The following is a 17,283-nucleotide window of genomic DNA, read 5'->3' on the forward strand; positions in this document are numbered from 1 at the left end:
TGTCTCCTTGGGCCTCCCTATTTCCTGAGACACAATAGTATTGAAATTAGGCCAATGAGTAAACCCTTCAGTTGCCTCTAAGTGGTCAAATCAAAGGAAGAGTTGCAAATTTTTCACTTTAAATCGAAAGCTAGAAATGATTAAGCTTAGTGAGGAAGGCATGTCAAAAGCTGAGATAGGCTAAAAACTAGGCCTCTTGTGCCAGTTACCCAAGTTGTGAATGCAAAGGAAAAGTTCTTGAAGGAAATTAAAAGTGCTGCTCCAGTGAATACACAAACGATAAGGAAGCGGAACAGCCTTATTGCTGTTATGAAGAAAGTTTTAATGGTCTGGATAGAAGATCATGCTAGCCACAGCATTCCCTTAAGCCAAAGCCTAATCCAGAGCAAGGCCCTAACTCTCTTTGCTTCTGTGAAGGCTGAGAGAGGTGAGGAAGCTGCAGAAGAAAAGTCTGAGCAAGTAGAGGTTGGCTCATGAGATTTAAGGAAAGAAGCTGTCTCCATAACATAAAAGTGCAAGGTGAAGCAGCAGGTGCTGATGTAGAAGCTTCAGCAAGTTATCCAGATCTAGCTAAGATAATTAATGAATGTGGCTACACTAAACAGTAGATTTTTGATGTAGATGAAACAGCCTTCTATTGGAAGAAGATGCCATCTAGGACTTTCATAGCTAGAGAGAAGTCAGTGCCTGACTTTAAAGCTTCAAAGGACAGGCTGACTCTTATTAGGGACTAATGCAGCTAGTGACTTTAAGTTGAAGCCAATGCTATTTACTATTCAAGAAATCCTAGGGCCCTTAGGAATGATGCTAAATCTACTCTGCCTAGATGACAGCACATCTGTTGACAACACGGTTTACTGAATATTTTAAGCCCACTGTTGAGACCTACTGCTCAGAAAAAAAGATTCCTTTCAAAATATTACTGCTCATTGACAATGCACCTGTTCACCCAAGCACTCTGATGGAGATATACAATGAGATTAGTGTTGTTTTCATGCCTGCTAACAAAACATCATTTTGCAGCCCATGGATCAAGGACTAATTTCGACTTTTAGGTCTTATTATTTAAGAAATACATTTTGTGAGGCTGTAGTCACCATAGATGATGATTCTAATGATGGATCTGGGCAAAGTAAATTGAAAAACATTCTGGAAAGGATTCACCATTCTGGATGCCATTAAGAACATTCATGATTTGTGGGAAGAGGTCAAAATATCAACATTAAAAGAAGTTTAGAAGAAGTTGCTTCCAACCCACATGGGTGACTTTGAGGGGTTCAAGACTTCAGTGGAGGAAGTAACTGCAAATGTGGTAGAAACAGCAAGAGAACTAGAATTAGAAGTGGACCCTGAAGGTGTGACTGGATTGTAGCAATCTCATGATAAAACTTTAACAGATGAGGAGTGTTTCTTATAAATGAGTGAAGGAAGCGGTTTCTTGAGAATCTACTCCTGGTGAAGAAGCTGTGAAGGTTGTTGAAAGTGACAAAGGATTTAGAATATTACATGAACTTAGTTGATAGAGCAACAGCAGGGATTGAGAGGATTGACTCCAATTTTGACAGTTCTACTGTGAGTAAAACGCTATCAAACAGCACTGTGTGCTACAGAGAAATGGTTCGTGAAAGGAAGAGTCAATTGATGAGGCAACCTTCACTGTGGTCTTATTTTCAGAAACTGTCATGGCCACCCCAGCCTTCAGCAACCACCACCCTGATCAGTCAGTAGCCGTCAACACTGAGGCAAGACCCTCCACCAGCAAAAAGATTACCACTCACTGAAGGCTCAGACAATGGTTACCATTTTTAGCAATAAAGTATTTTTAAATTAAGGTATATATAGATATATTTTTGGACATAATCCTATTACACACTTTATAGACTACAGTTTAGTGTAAACATGACTTCTAAACGCACTAGGAAACCAGAAAATTCATGAAAAATGCACTAAACGCACTAGGAAACCAGAAAATTCATGTGACTCGCTTTGTTGTGATATTTGATTTATTGCAGGGGGCTGGAACTGAACCGGCAATGTTACCAAAGTATGCTTGTATAAGCCCACCACATTTTGAAAGATGTCTGGCAAAAACAATAGAGTAGTTGCTATCAAGACATTATTTCTGATAACAGATAGCAGAATTGGTTAACCAGCATAACCTTTTATTCTCTGTAGCAAGGAAACCTTGATCACTGCTTCCTACTGTTTTGTGGATTCTGAGGGAGGTCATGGTTCAATTCATATGTAGACCATCTGTAGACTGAGTAAATAATTGTTTACCCATGCCTCTGTTTTTTTTCCAATATGTATAGATACTGGTTTTTTTTTTTACTTTTTAATTTAAAAAATTTTTATTTAATTTTTTGCTGCATTGGGTCTTCGTTGCTGCATGTGGACTTTCTCTAGTTGCGGTGAGCGGGAGCTACTCTTCTTTGTGGTGTGGTGGGCTTCTCATTGCGGTGGCTTCTCTTGTTGCGGAGCATAGGCTCTAGGCGTGCAGGCTTCAGTAGTTGTGGCACGCGGGCTCAGTAGTTGTGGCGTAAGGGCTTAGTTGCTCTGCGGCATGTGGCATCTTCCCGGACCAGGGCTCGAACCCGTGTTCCCTGCATTGGCAGGCAGATTCTTAACCACTGCGCCACCACGGAAGCCCCTTATTGCCTTTAAATACATGTATATTTTGTGAATCAAAACAGTATCTAATCTGCCTGCCAATGCAGGGAACACGGGTTCGAGCCCTGGTCCGGAAGATGCCACATGCCGCAGAGCAACTAAGCCCTTACGCCACAACTACTGAGCCTGCTCCCTGGAGACCGTGAGCCACAGCTACTGAGCCCATGTGCCACAACTACTGAAGCGTGTACGTCTAGAGCCTGTGCTCCGCAACAAGAGAAGCCACTGCAATGGGGAGCCCGCATACCGCAAAGAAGAGTAGTCTCCTGTCACCGCAACTAGAGAAAGCCCATGCACAGCAATGAAGACCCAATTCAGCCAAAAAATTTTAAAAATAAAATAAATAAAGGCAATAAGAGTAGCCTTTGCTATTTCTTTGTATTTTCTCAATTAGCTGTCTTAAAATGGACAGTTAAGAGATCAGAAAAAGGTTTTGATGCTTAAAGGGGGTCAAGAAAGTATTGTCAATGATTGATTTAGATCAGAGGTTGGCAAACTTTTCCTATAAAGCTCTAGGTAGTACATATTTTAGGCTTTATAGGCTACACAAGTCTCTGTTGCAACTACTAAACTGCCACTGTAGTACAAAAGCAACCATAGACAATATATAAACAATAGGGTGTGGCTGTGTTCCAATAAAACTGTATTTCCAAAAATGGGTAGTGGGTTGATTTGGATCACATGCCGAAGTTTCCTAAGCCCTGATTTAGATCTTCTAAAAGTTCTTTCAAATTCTAAGAATTAACTTTAAAAAGAAGGAGGTAAGGGCTTCCCTGGTGGCGCAGTGGTTGAGAGTCCGCCTGCCGATGCAGGGGACTCGGGTTCGTGCCCCGGTCCGGGAGGATCCCACGTGCCGCGGAGTGGCTGGGCCCGTGGGCCATGGCCACTGGGCCTGCTCGTCCGGAGCCTGTGCTCCGCAGCAGTGAGAGGCCCGAGTACCACAAAAAAACCAAAAAAACAAAAAAACAAACAAAAAAAAAGGAGGTGAGAGAAGGAGTCAGATTACAATCTTGTTTACACCTCAGAGAACACTTGTCAGTTGATAAGGATCATTCCTGCCAATCTCAACTCTTACACTAGATTAAAGTGTAGGTTTTGTGAGTATTGGTGACTGTAAAGTTCAGAATCCTGTACTTCTGTACATTGACCTAGGTTTCACTCTCCCTTGAATGCTGCTGAGTACACAGAGAATTATATTTTCATTTTCATGCATTTCTAGGTTCCTGCTGGGTTGAGTGTGTTTATTTGTAGCACCTCTTCCTTCTAATTATTTCATGGCAGGCTTCTTTTGATCATTTTTGCATATATTTATAAAAGATAGTTCCTTTTCTCTGATTCTAGTGTACTTCACTTTGGGACTGTCAGGAAAAATTGTGAACGACTTGAAATGGACTTGGAAAAAGATCACTGCCTATCTTCAGTGGAAAACTAGGTTATTAGGAATGCAGTGTGCTCTTGTAGGTTGTCTGATTCTATGAAATTTGCACCTTTCATTGTCTTTGAACTACTCTATAGCTCTATACATTGTAGATAAGTGATAGCAATGCAAATTATTCTCTCCAGATGGAGGGATGATTGATTTCACTTTCCTCCTCCTTGAAGGGCAGTTTGCATTGTCGACGAAATAATTAATCAATAGTCTTAGAAAGAAATGGAAAATTTTATTGGAGCCAACCTGAGGATTATAACACGAAGACAGTCTTTCACAAAACAACTCTGAGGACTGTTTTGCCTATTGGAGGTCAAAGCACAGTTATATAAGTTTTTGGGACAAAGGGTTATATGTCAAATGATGTATTAACAGTTCACACAGTCCAGATCTGCACTTACAAAGTAAATAGTGCGTCGTGGGTCACCCATGGCAGTCCCAAAGTGAAGTACACTAGAATCAGGGAAAGATAACTATTTTTTATTGAAATAAATATGATCAAAAGAAGCCTACCATGAAATAATTAGAAGGAAGGGGTGCTACAAATAAACAGACTCAAAGTGAGTAGTGGGTCATGGGTCATTGAGACTCCTTATACGATTAAGAAGGAAGGTTATCTCCTAAGGAGGTCTGGGTAGTGCAGATGCACAATACCCACTAAAGGAGAGGGAAGAGGCCCAAAGAAGCAGAGAAAAATTTTACATTTAAACTTGTCTTGACTTGCCATAAAATATGAATTTTATTTAATCAACATCTATTTAGAAATACATTTCAGCATTTCTAATTGCCTATACATTAATTCAATTTAATTGGTTGTCATGTTTTACTGGTTTACTCATTAGTTAATGAGTTAAATAAAGTCTTTGATGTGTGTCATTTTTTATTTGTCTAAGAGTCATGATTTTACCTTTACAAAAATGGGTATTTTAACAGGAATAAGATCATTTAGTGGTTTTTATTCACTGGCTCACTTCTTACAAAATGCCTATCAATTATGGTCATAGAATTAATATTTTCATAACTTACCTGATTCTGCTAGAACCTTGGAACTTACAGTGTGGTGAATAGGCTAGCAATGCCAGTATCATCAGGAGCTTGTTAGAAAGGCAAAATTTCAGGCCTCATTCTAAACCTAGTGGATCAGCATTTTAACAAGATGTTTTGGTTGATTTATATGTACATCAAGATTTGAGAAATGCTTTTTTAGAGAACTTAATTTTTTTATTTACTTATATTTTTTAAATTAATTTTTATCTTAGAGAATTTTAACCCCACTTATTATTTCCTATATCTTTATCTACACCTACATATATCTTTTATCTGTAGGTATATTTTGTGTTATATATATCTTTTTTTTTGGTATTAAATTTTCTTTTACTTAAAATGTAAATACCAAAATAGGGCTGTACAGAAAGGAGTTAACATAGGAGGACTGACACTACTATTCCTAAAAGGTCTGCTTATAAGGTTGGCTCTTTTGTTTTTAATTTTTAAATTTTATTTTTTTATACAGCAGGTTCTTATTAGTCATCAGTTTTTTTGTTTTTTTTTTTGGCGGTACGCAGGCCTCTCACTGTTGTGGCCTCTCCCGTTGCGGAGCACAGGCTCCGGACACGCAGGCTCAGTGGCCATGGCTCACGGGGCCATCCGCTCCGCGGCATGTGGGATCTTCCCTACCGGGGCACGAACCCGGGTCCCCTGCATCGGCAAGCGGACTCTCAACCACTGCGCCACCAAGGAAGCCCTAGTCGTCAGTTTAATACACATCAGTGTATACATGTCAATCCCAATCACCCAATTCATCACCCTCCCCCACCGCCGCGGCTTACCCGCCTTGGTGTCCGAACGTTTGTTCTCTACATCTGTGTCTCAATTTCTGCCCTGCAAACCAGTTCATCTGTACCATTTTTCTAGGTTACACATGTATGCGTTAATATACGATATTTGTTTTTCTCTTTCTGAAATACTTCACTCTGTATGACAGTCTCTAGATCCATCCACAACTCAACAAATGACCCAATTTCGTTCCTTTTTATGGCTGAGTAATATTCCGTTGTATATAGGTACCACATCTTCTTTATCCATTCGTCTGTCGATGGGCATTTAGGTTGCTTCCATGACCTGGCTATTGTAAATAGTGCTGCAGTGAACATTGGGGTGCATGTGTCTTTTTGAATTATGGTTTTCTCTCGGTATATGCCCAGTAGCGGGATTACTGGATCACATGGTAATTCTGTTTTTAGTTTTTCAGGGAATCTCCATACTGTTCTCCATAGTGGCTGTATCAGTTTACATTCCTACCAACAGTGCAAGAGGGTTCCCTTTTCTCCACACCCTTTCCAGCATTTGTTCTTTGTAGATTTTCTGATGAAGCCCATTCTGACTGGTGTGAGGTGATACCTCATTGTAGTTTTGATTTGCATTTCTCTAATAATTAGTGATGTTGAGCAGCTTTTCATGTGCTTCTTGGCCATCTGTATGTCTTCTTTAGAGAAATGTCTATTTATGTCTTCTGCCCATTTTTGGATTGGGTTGTTTTTTTAATATTGAGCTGCATGAGCTGTTTATATATTTTGGAGATTAATCCTTTGTCTGTTGATTTGTTTGCAAATATTTTCTCCCATTCTGAGGGTTGTCTTTTCGTCTTGTTTATGGTTTCCCGTGCTGTGCAAAAGTTTTAGGTTTCATTGGGTCCAATTTGTTTATTTTTGTTTTTATTTGCATTACTCTAGGAGGTGGATTGAAAAAGATATTGCTGTAATTTATGTCAAGGAGTGTTCTTCCTATGTTTTCCTCTAAGAGTTTTATAGTGTGCAGTCTTACATTTAGGTCTCTAATCCATTTTGAGTTTATTTTTGTGTATGGTGTTAGGGAGTGTTCTAATTTCAGTCTTTTACATGTAACTGTTCAGTTTTCCCAGCACCACTTGTTGAAGAGACTGTCTTTTCTCCATTGTATATCCTTGCTTCCTTTATCATAGGTTAGTTGACCAGAGGTGCGTGGGTTTACCTCTGGGCTTTCTATCTTGTTCCATTGATCTATGTTTCTGTTTTTGTGCCAGTACCATATTGTCTTCATTACTGTAGCTTTGTAGTATAGTCTGAAGTCAGGGAATCTGACTCCTCCAGCTCCGTTTTTTCCCCGCAAGACTGCTTTGGCTATTCAGGGTCTTTTGTATCTCCATACAAATTTTAAGATTTTTTGTTCTAGTTCCGTATAAAATGCCATTGGTAATTTGATAGGGATTGCATTCAATCTGTAGATTGCTTTGGGTAGTATAGTCATTTTCACAATATTGATCCTTCCAATCCAAGAACATGGTATATCTCTCCATCTGTTGGTATCAGCTTTAATTTCTTTCACCAGTGTCTTATAGTTTTCTGCATACAGGTCTTTTGTCTCCCTAGGTAGGTTTATTCCTAGGTATTTTATTCTTTTTGTTGCAGTGGGAAATGGGAGTGTTCCCTTAATTTCTCTTTCAGATTTTTCATCATTAGTGTATAAGAATGCAAGAGATTTTTGTGCATTAATTTTGTATCCTGCAACTTTACCAAATTTATTGATTAGCTCTAGTAGTTTTCTGGTGGCATCTTTAGGATTCTCTATGTATAGTATCATGTCAGCTACAAACAGTGCCAGTTTTACTTCTTTTCCAATTTGTATTCTTTTTATTTCTTTTTCTTCTCTGATTGCCGTGGCTAGGACTTCCAAAGCTATGTTGAATAACAGCGGCGAGAGTGAACATCCTTGGTTGTTCTTGATCTTAGAGGAAATGCTTTCACTTTTTTGTCATTGAGAATGATGTTTGCTGTGGGTTTGTTGTATATGGCCTTTATTATGTTGAGGTAGGTTCCCTCTATGCCCACTTTCTGGAGAGTTTTTATCATAAATGGGTGTTGAATTTTGTCAAAAGCTTTTTCTGCATCTATCGAGATGGTCATATGGTTTTTATTCTTCAGTTTGTTAATATGGTGTATCACATTCATTGATTTGCATATATTGAAGAATCCTTGCATGCCCGGGATGAATCTCACTTGATCGTGGTGTATGATCCTTTTAATGTGTTGTTGGATTCTGTTTGCTAGTATTTTGTTGAGGATTTTTGCATCTATATTCATCAGTGATATTGGTCTGTAATTTTCTTTTTTTGTAGTATCTTTGTCTGGTTTTGGTATCAGGGTGATGGTGGCCTCATAGAATGAGTTTGGGAGTGTTCCTTCCTCTGCAATTTTTTGGAAGAGTTTGAGAAGGATGGGTGTTAGTCTTCTGTAAATGTTCGATAGAATTCACCTGTGAAGCCATCAGGTCTTGGACGTTTGTTTTTTGGAAGATTTTTAATCACAGTTTCAATTTCATTTCTTGTGATTGGTCTGTTCATATTTTCTATTTCTTCCCGGTTCAGTCTTGGAAGATTATACCTTTCTAAGAATTTGTCTATTTCTTCCAGGTTGTCCATTTTATTGGCATAGAGTTGTTGGTAGTAGTCTCTTAGGATGCTTTGTATTTCTGCCGTGTCTGTTGTAATTTCTCCTTTTTCATTTCCAATTTTATTGATTTGAGTCCTCTCCCTCTTTTTCTTGATGAGTCTTGCTAATGGTTTATCAATTTTGTTTATCTTCTCAAGGAACCAGCTTTTAGTTTTATTGATCTTTGCTATTGTTTTCTTTGTTTCTATTTCATTTATTTCTGCTCTGATCTTTATGATTTCTTTCCTTCTTCTAACTTTGCGTTTTGTTTGTTTTTCTTTCTCTAGTTCCTTTAGGTATAAGGTTAGATTGTTTATTTGAGATTTTTCTTGTTTCTTGAGGTAGGCTTGTATAGCTATAAACGTCCCTCTTAGAGCTGCTTTTGCTGCATCCAGTAGGTTTTGGATTGTTGTGTTTTCATTGTCATTTGTCTCTAGGTATTTTTTGATTTTCTCTTTGATTTCTTCAGTGATCTCTCGGTTATTTAGTAATGTAGTGTTTAGCCTCCATGTGTTTGTGTTTTTTACTTTTTTCTCCCTGTAATTCATTTCTAATCTCATGGCGTTGTGGTCAGAAAACATGCTTGATATGGTTTCAATTTTCTTAAATTTACTGAGGCTTGATTTGTGACCCAAGATGTGATCTATCCTGGACAGTGTTCCATGTACACTTGAGAAGAAAGTGTAATCTGCTGTTTTTGGATGGAATGTCCTATAAATATCGATTAAATCTATCTGGTCTGTTGTGTCATTTAAAGCTTCTGTTTCCTTATTTATTTTCATTTTGGATGATCTGTCCATTGGTGTAAGTGAGGTGTTAAAGTTCCCCAGTATTATTGTGTTACTGTCTATTTCCTCTTTTACAGCTGTTAGCAGTTGCCTTATGTATTGAGGTGTTCCTATGTTTGGGGCATATATATTTATGATTGTTATATCTTCTTCTTGGATTGATCCCTTGATAATTATATATTGTCCTTCCTTGTCTCTTGTAACATTCTTTATTTTATTATTATTATTTTTTTAACATCTTTATTGGAGTATAATTGCTTTACAATGGTGTGTTAGTTTCTGTCTTATAACAAAGCGAATCAGTTATACACATACATATGTTCCCATATCTCTTCCCTGTTGCGTCTCCCTCCTTCCCACCCTCCCTATCCCACCCCTCTAGGTGGTCACAAAGCCCCGAGCTGATCTTCCGGTGCTATGTGGCTGCTTCCCACTAGCCATTATACATTTTGGTAGTGTATATATGTCCGTGCCACTCTCTCACTTTGTCACAGCTTACCCTTCCCCCTCCCCATATCCTCAAGTCCATTCTCTAGTAGGTCTGTGTCTTTATTCCTGTCTTACCCCTGGGTTCTTCATGACCTTTTTTTCCCTTAGATTCCATATATATGTGTTAGCATACGGTATTTGTCTTTCTCTTTCTGACTTACTTCACTCTGTATGACAGACTCTAGGTCCATCCACCTCACTACAAATAACTAAATTCCGTTTCTTTTTATGGCTAATATGCCATTGTATATATTTGCCACATCTTCTTTATCCATTCATCCGATTATGGACAATTAGGTTGCTTCCATCTCCTGGCTATTGTAAATAGAGCTGCAATGAACATTTTGGTACATGACTCTTTTTGAATTATGGTTTTCTCAGGGTATATGGCCAGTAGTGGGATTGCTGGGTCATATGATAGTTCTATTAGTTGTTTTTTTGTTTGTTTGTTTGTTTGTTTTGCAGTATGCGGGCCTCTCACTGCTGTGGCCTCTCCCATTGCGGAGCACAGGCTCCGGACGCACAGGCATAGTGGCCATGGCTCACGGGCCCAGCTGCTCCGTGGCACGTGGGATCCTCCCGGACTGGGGCACGAACCTGCGTCCCCTGCACCGGCAGGCGAACCCTCAACCACTGCACCACCAGGGAAGCCCTATTTGTAGTTATTTAAGGAACCTCCATACTGTTCTCCATAGTGTCTGTAGCAATTCACATTCCCACCAGCAGTGCAAGAGTGTTCCCTTTTCTCCACACCCTCTACAGCATTTATTGTTTCTAGATTTTTTGATCATGGCCATTCTGACCAGTGTGAGATGATATCACATTGTAGTTTTGATTTGCATTTCTCTAATGATTAATGATGTTGAGCATTGTTTCATGCGTTTGTTGGCAATCTGTATATCATCTTTGGAGAAATGTCTGTTTAGGTCTTCTGCCCATCTTTGGATTGGGTTATTTGTTATTTTGTTATTGAGCTGCATGAGCTGCTTGTAAATTTGGGGCATTAATCCTTTGTTAGTTGCTTCATTTGCAAATATTTTCTCCCATTCTGAGGGTTGTCTTTTGGTCTTGTTTATGGTTTCCTTTGCTGTGCAGAAGCTTTGAAGTTTCATTAGGTCCCGTTTGTTTATTTTAGTTTTTATTTCCATTTCTCTAGGAGGTGGGTCAAAAAGGATCTTGCTGTGATTTATGTCACAGAGTGTTCTGCCTATGTTGTCCTCTAAGATTTTGATAGTTTCTGGCCTTACATTTAGGTCTTTAATACATTTTGAGCTTATTTTTGTGTATGGTGTTAGGGAGTGTTCTAATCTCATACTTTTACATGTACCTGTCCAGTTTTCCCAGCACCACTTATTGAAGAGGCTGTCCTTTCTCCACTGTACATTCCTGCCTCCTTTATCAAAGATAAGGTGAGCATATGTGCATGGGTTTATCTCTGGGCTTTCTATCCTGTTCCATTGATCTATATTTCTGTTTTTGTGCCAGTACCATACTGTCTTGATTACTGTAGCTTTGTAGTATAGTCTGAAGTCCGGGAGCCTGATTCCTCCGGCTCCGTTTTTCGTTCTCAAGATTGCTTTGGCTATTCGGGGTCTTTTGTGTTTGCATACAAATTGTGAAAATTTTTGTTCTAGTTCTGTGAAAAATGCCAGTGGTAGTTTGATAGGGATTGCATTGAATCTGTAGATTGCTTTGGATAGTAGAGTCATTTTCACAATGTTGATTCTTCCAATCCAAGAACATGGTATATCTCTCCATCTATTTGTACCATCTTTAATTTCTTTCATCAGTGTCTTAAAGTTTTCTGCATACAGGTCTTTTGTCTCCTTAGGTAGGTTTATTCCTAGATATTTTATTCTTTTTGTTGCAGTGGTAAATGGGAGTATTTTCTTAATTTCACTTTCAGATTTTTCATCATTAGTGTATAGGAATGCCAGAGATTTCTGTGCATTAATTTTGTATCCTGCTGCTTTACCAAATTCATTGATTAGCTCTAGTGGTTTTCTGGTAGTGTCTTTAGGATTCTTTGTGTATAGTATCATGTCATCTGCAAACAGTGACAGTTTTACTTCTTCTTTTCCAATTTGGATTCCTTTTATTTCCTTTTCTTCTCTGATTGCTGTGGCTAAAACTTCCAAAGTTATGTTGAATAAGACTGGTGAGAGTGGGCAACCTTGTCTTGTTCCTGATCTTGGTGGAAATGGTTTCAGTTTTTCACCATTGAGGGCAATGTTGGCTGTGCGTTTGTCATATATGACGTTTATTATGTTGAGGAAGGTTCCCTCTATGCCTACTTTCTGCAGGGTATTTATCATAAATGGGTGTTGAATTTTGTCAAAAGCTTTCTCTCCATCTATTGAGATGATCATATGGTTTTTCTCCTTCAGTTTGTTAATATGGTGTATCACGTTGATTGATTTGCATATATTGAAGAATCCTTGCATTCCTGGAATAAACCCCACTTGATCATGGTGTATGATCCTTTTAATGTGCTTTTGGATTCTGTTTGCTAGTATTTTGTTGAGGATTTTTGCATCTATGTTCATCGGTGATATTGGCCTGTAGCTTTCTTTCTTTGTGACATCCTTGTCTGGTTTTGGTATCCGGGTGAGGTGATGGTGGTCTCATAGATTGAGTTTGGGAGTGTTCCTCCCTCTGCTGTATTTTGGAAGAGTTTGAGAAGTATAGGTGTTAGCTCTTCTCTAAATGTTTGATAGAATTTGCCTGTGAAGCCATCTGGTCCTGGGCTTTTGTTTGTTGGAAGATTTTTAATCACAGTTTAAATTTCAGTGCTTGTGATTGGTCTATTCATATTTTCTATTTCTTCCTGATACAGTCTTGGCAGGTTGTGCATTTCTAAGAATTTGTCCATTTCTTCCAGGTTGTCCATTTTATTGGCATAGAGTTACTTGTAGTAATCTCTCATGATCTTTTGTATTTCTGCAGTGTCAGTTGTTACTTCTCCTTTTTCATTTCTAATTCTATCGATTTGAGTCTTCTCCTTTTTTTTCTTGATGAGTCTGGCTAATGGTTTATCAATTTTGTTTATCTTCTCAAAGAACCAGCTTTTAGTTTTATTGATCTTTGCTATCATTTCCTTCATTTCTTTTTCATTTATTTCTGATCTGATGTTTATCATTTCTTTCCTTCTGCTAACTTTGGGGGTTTTTTTGTTCTTTCTCGAATTGCTTTAGGTGCAAGGTTAGGTTGTTTATTCGAAATGTTTACTGTTTCTTAAGGTAGGATTATATTGCTATAAACGTCTCTCTTTGAACTGTTTTTGCTGCATCCCATAGGTTTTGCGTCATCGTGTCTCCATTGTCACTTGTGTCTAGGTATTTTTTGATTTCCTCTTTGATTTCTTCAGTTATCAGTTCGTTATTAAGTAGTGTATTGTTTAGCCTCCATGTGTCTGTATTTTTTACAGATCTTTTCCTGTAATTGATATCTAGTCTCATAGCGTTGTGGTCAGAAAGGATACTTGATACAATTTCAATTTTCTTAAATTTACCAAGGCTTGATTTGTGACCCAAGATATGATCTATCCTGGAGAATGTTCCATGAGCACTTGAGAAGAATGTGTATTCTGTTGTGTTTGGATGGAATGTCCTATATATATCAATTAAGTCCATCTTGTTTAATGTATCATTTAAAGCTTGTGTTTCCTTATTTATTTTCATTTTGTATGATCTGTCCATTGGTGAAAGTGGGGTGTTAAAGTCCCCTACTATGAATGTGTTACTGTCGATTTCCCCTTTTATGGCTGTTAGTATTTGCCTTATGTATTGAGGTGCTCCTATGTTGGGTGCATAAGTATTTACAATTGTTATCTCTTCTTGGATTGATCCCTTGATCATTATGTAGTGTTGTTTTTGGCTCTTGTAATAGTCTTTATTTTAAAGTCTATTTTGTCTGATATGAGTATTGTTACTCTAGCTTTCTTTTGATTTCCTCTTGCATTGAATATGTTCTTCCATCCCCTCACTTTCAGTCTGTAGGTGTCCCTAGATCTGAAGTGGGTCTCTTGTAGACAGCATATATATGGGTCTTGTTTTTGTATCCATTCAGCAAGCCTGTGTCTTTTGGTTGGAGCATTTAATCCATTCACGTTTAAGGTAATTATTGATATGTATGTTCCTTTGACCATTTTCTTTTTTTTTTTTTTTTTGTGGTACGCGGACCTCTCACTGCTATGGCCTCTCACATCATGGGGCACAGGCCCCAGACGCGCAGTTGCAGCGGCCATGGCTCTCAGGCCCAGCCGTTCCACGGCATGTGGGATCCTCCCAGACCGGGGCACGAACCCGTGCCCCTGTATCGGCAGGCGGACCCCCAACCACTGTGCCACCAGGGAAGCCCTGACCATTTTCTCAATTGTTTTGGGTTTTTTTGGGGGGAGTTTGTTTTTGTAGGTCCTTTTCTTCTCTTGTGTTTCCTGCCTAGAGAAGTTCCTTTAGCCTTTGTTATAGAGCTGGTTTGGTGGTGCTGAATTCTCTTAGCTTCTGCTTGTCTGTAAAGCTTTTGATTTCTCCATCGAATCTCAATGAGATCCTTGCTGGGTAGAGTAATCTTGGTTGTAGGTTCTTCCCTTTCATCACTTTAAGTATTTATCATGCCACTCCCTTCTGACTTGTAGAGTTTCTGCTGAGAAATCAACTGTTAACCGTATGGGAGTTCCCTTGTATGTTATTTGTCATTTTTCTCTTGCTGCTTTCAACAGTTTTTCTTTGTCTTTAATTTTTGCCTATTTGATTACTGTGTGTCTTGTTGTGTTTCTCCTTGGGTTTATTCTGTATGGGACCCGCTGCGCTTCCTCAACTTGGGAGGCTATTTCCTTTCCCATGTTAGGGAAGTTTTCAACTATAATCTCTTGAAATATTTTCTCTAGTCCTTTCTCTCTCTCTTCTCCTTTTGGGACCCCTAAAATGCGAATGTTGTTGCATTTAATGTTGTCCCAGAGGTCTCTTAGGCTGTCTTCATTTCTTTTCATTCTTTTTTCTTTATTCTGTTCCCTGGCAATGAATTCCACCCTTCTGTCTTCCAGGTCACTTATCCATTCTTCTGCTTCAGTTATTCTGCTATTGATTCCTTCTAGTGTAGTTTTCATTTCAGTTATTGTATTGTTTATCTCTGTTTGTTTGTTCTTTAATTCTTTCAGGTCTTTGTTAAACATTTCTTGCATCTTCTCAATCTTTGCCTCCATTCTTTTTCCGAGGTCCTGGATCATCTTCACTATCATTATTCTGAATTCTTTTACTGGAAGGTTGCCTATCTCCACTTCCTTTAGTTGTTTTTCTGGGGTTTTACCTTGTTCCTTCATCTGGTACATAGCCCTCTGCCTTTTCATCTTGTCTGTCTTTCTGTGAACGTGGTTTTTGTTCCACAGGCTGCAGGATTGTAGTTCTTCTTGCTTCTGTTGTCTGCCCTCTGGTGGATGAAGCTGTCTAAGAGGCTTCTGCAGGTTTCCTGATGGGAGGGACTGGTGGTGGGTTGAGCTGACTGTTGCTCTGGTGGGCAGAGCTCAGTAAAACTTTAATCCACTTGACTGCTGATGGGTGGGGCTGGGTTCTCTCCCTGTTGGTTGTTTGGCCTGAGGCAACCCAGCACTGGAGCCTACCTGGGCTCTTTGGTGGGGCTAATGGCAGACTCTGGGAGGGCTCACACCAAGGAGTACTTCCCAGAACTTCTTCTGCCAGTGTCTTTGTCCCTATGGTGAGCCACAGCCACCCCCCACCTCTGCAGGAGATCCTCCAACACTAGCAGGTAGGTCTGATTTAGTCTCCTTTGGGGTCATTGCGCCTTCCCCTGGGTCCCAATGCACACACTACTTTGTGTGTGCCTTCCAAGAGTGGAGTCTCTGTTTCCCCCAGTCCTGTCAAAGTCCTGCAGTCAAATCCCAGTAGGCTTCAAAGTCTGATTCTCTAGGAATTCCTCCTCCCGTTGCCAGACCCACAGGTTGGGAAGCCTGACATGGGGCTCAGAACCTTCACTCCAGTGGGTGGACTTCTGTGGTGTAAGTGTTCTCCAGTCTGTGAGTCACCCACCCAGCAGTTATGGGATTAGATTTTGCTGTGATTGTGCCCCTACCGTCTCATTATGGCTTCTCCTTTGTCTTTGGATGTGGGTATCTTTTTTGGTGAGTTCCAGTGTCTTCCTGTCGATGATTGTCCAGCAGCTACTTGTGATTCTGGTGTTCTCACAAGAAGGAGTGAGAGCATGTCCTTCTAATCCGCCATCTTGGTTCAGGCTCTGTCTTATATATATCTTAAACTTCACATTACAGTTACTATTTTGTATAGCTGATGTTCATTTATATTTACCCATATATTTGCCTTTACCAGTATTATTCCTTCTTTTCTACATTTCCATATTTCTCTCTAAGATCGTTTTCCTGCAGTATTTCTTTTAGTATTTCTTTTAGCGTGGGCCTGATGTTGATGAATTCCCTCAGTGTTTGTTTGTTTGAACAAGTATTTACGTTTTAAAAATTAACACACCATAAAATTCACCATTTAAAATTGTACAATTTAGTGGATTTTAGTTTGTTCACAACCATCACCACTGTCTAATCCCGAAAATTTCCTTCACCCCAAAAAGAATTCCAGTACTTGTTAGGTGTTACATTTCCCCCATCTCTGGCCCTTGACAACCACTAATTTGCTTTCTGCCTCTATGGATTTGCCTACTGTGGACATTTAATATAAATGGAGTCATACAAATGTGGCCATTTGTTTCTGGCTTCTTTCACTTAACATAGTGTTTTAAAGGTTCATCCATATTCTCATGTGTATTAGTGTTTTGTTCCTTTTTTTGGTTCCATTGTGTGGCTGTGCCACATTTTGTTTATTTACTCATCATTGATGGATATTTGTGTTGTTATACTTTTTGGCCATTATGAATAATGCTGCTATGAACATTTGTGTACATGTTGTTGCAGGGATATACATTTTCAATTCGTTTGGGTAGATACCCAGGAGTGGAATTTCTGGGTCATATGGTAACTCTATGTTTAACTTTTTGAAGACCTGCCAACTGTTTTCCACAATGGCTGAACCATTTCAATTTCCACCAGTAATGTAGGATCAATCCTATTTCCACTTCATTTTTTTGTTTGTTTGTTTTGTTTTTTGCGGTACGCGGGCCTCTCACTGCTGTGGCCTCTCCCGTTGTGGAGCACAGGCTCCAGACGCTCAGGCTCAGCAGCCATGGCTCATGGGCCCAGCTGCTCGGCGGCACGCGGGATCCTCCTGGACCGGGGCACGAACCCGCGTCCCCTGCATTGGCAGGCGGACTCCCAACCACTGCGCCACCAGGGAAGCCCCCCACTTCATTTTTGAATAATATTTTCTCTGGGCGTAGAATTGTAGGCTCGCTGCTAGTTCAGCTTCCATCATTCCTGTTGAGTTCGCAGCTTGTAGCCCCTTTGAAGGTAATGTGTCTT

The 17,283-nt window shown here is 39.5% G+C and overlaps 1 protein-coding gene across 1 annotated transcript in view; it reads left to right on the forward strand.

Annotated features, from left to right (window-relative positions):
* Window positions 1–1,258: 1,258 nt before the first annotated feature.
* The window catches only part of TTC28 (tetratricopeptide repeat domain 28), a 576,727-nt gene continuing 560,702 nt past the window's right edge, over window positions 1,259–17,283 (forward strand). Inside the window, exons 1-2 of the mRNA XM_065889510.1 lie at window positions 1,259–1,355; window positions 1,675–1,742. Coding sequence (XP_065745582.1) covers window positions 1,259–1,355; window positions 1,675–1,742 — 165 coding nt within the window. The remainder of the gene's footprint in view (window positions 1,356–1,674; window positions 1,743–17,283) is intronic.

Source organism: Phocoena phocoena, chromosome 13 (genome assembly GCF_963924675.1).
Source record: "Phocoena phocoena chromosome 13, mPhoPho1.1, whole genome shotgun sequence".
Lineage (NCBI taxonomy): Eukaryota > Metazoa > Chordata > Mammalia > Artiodactyla > Phocoenidae > Phocoena > Phocoena phocoena.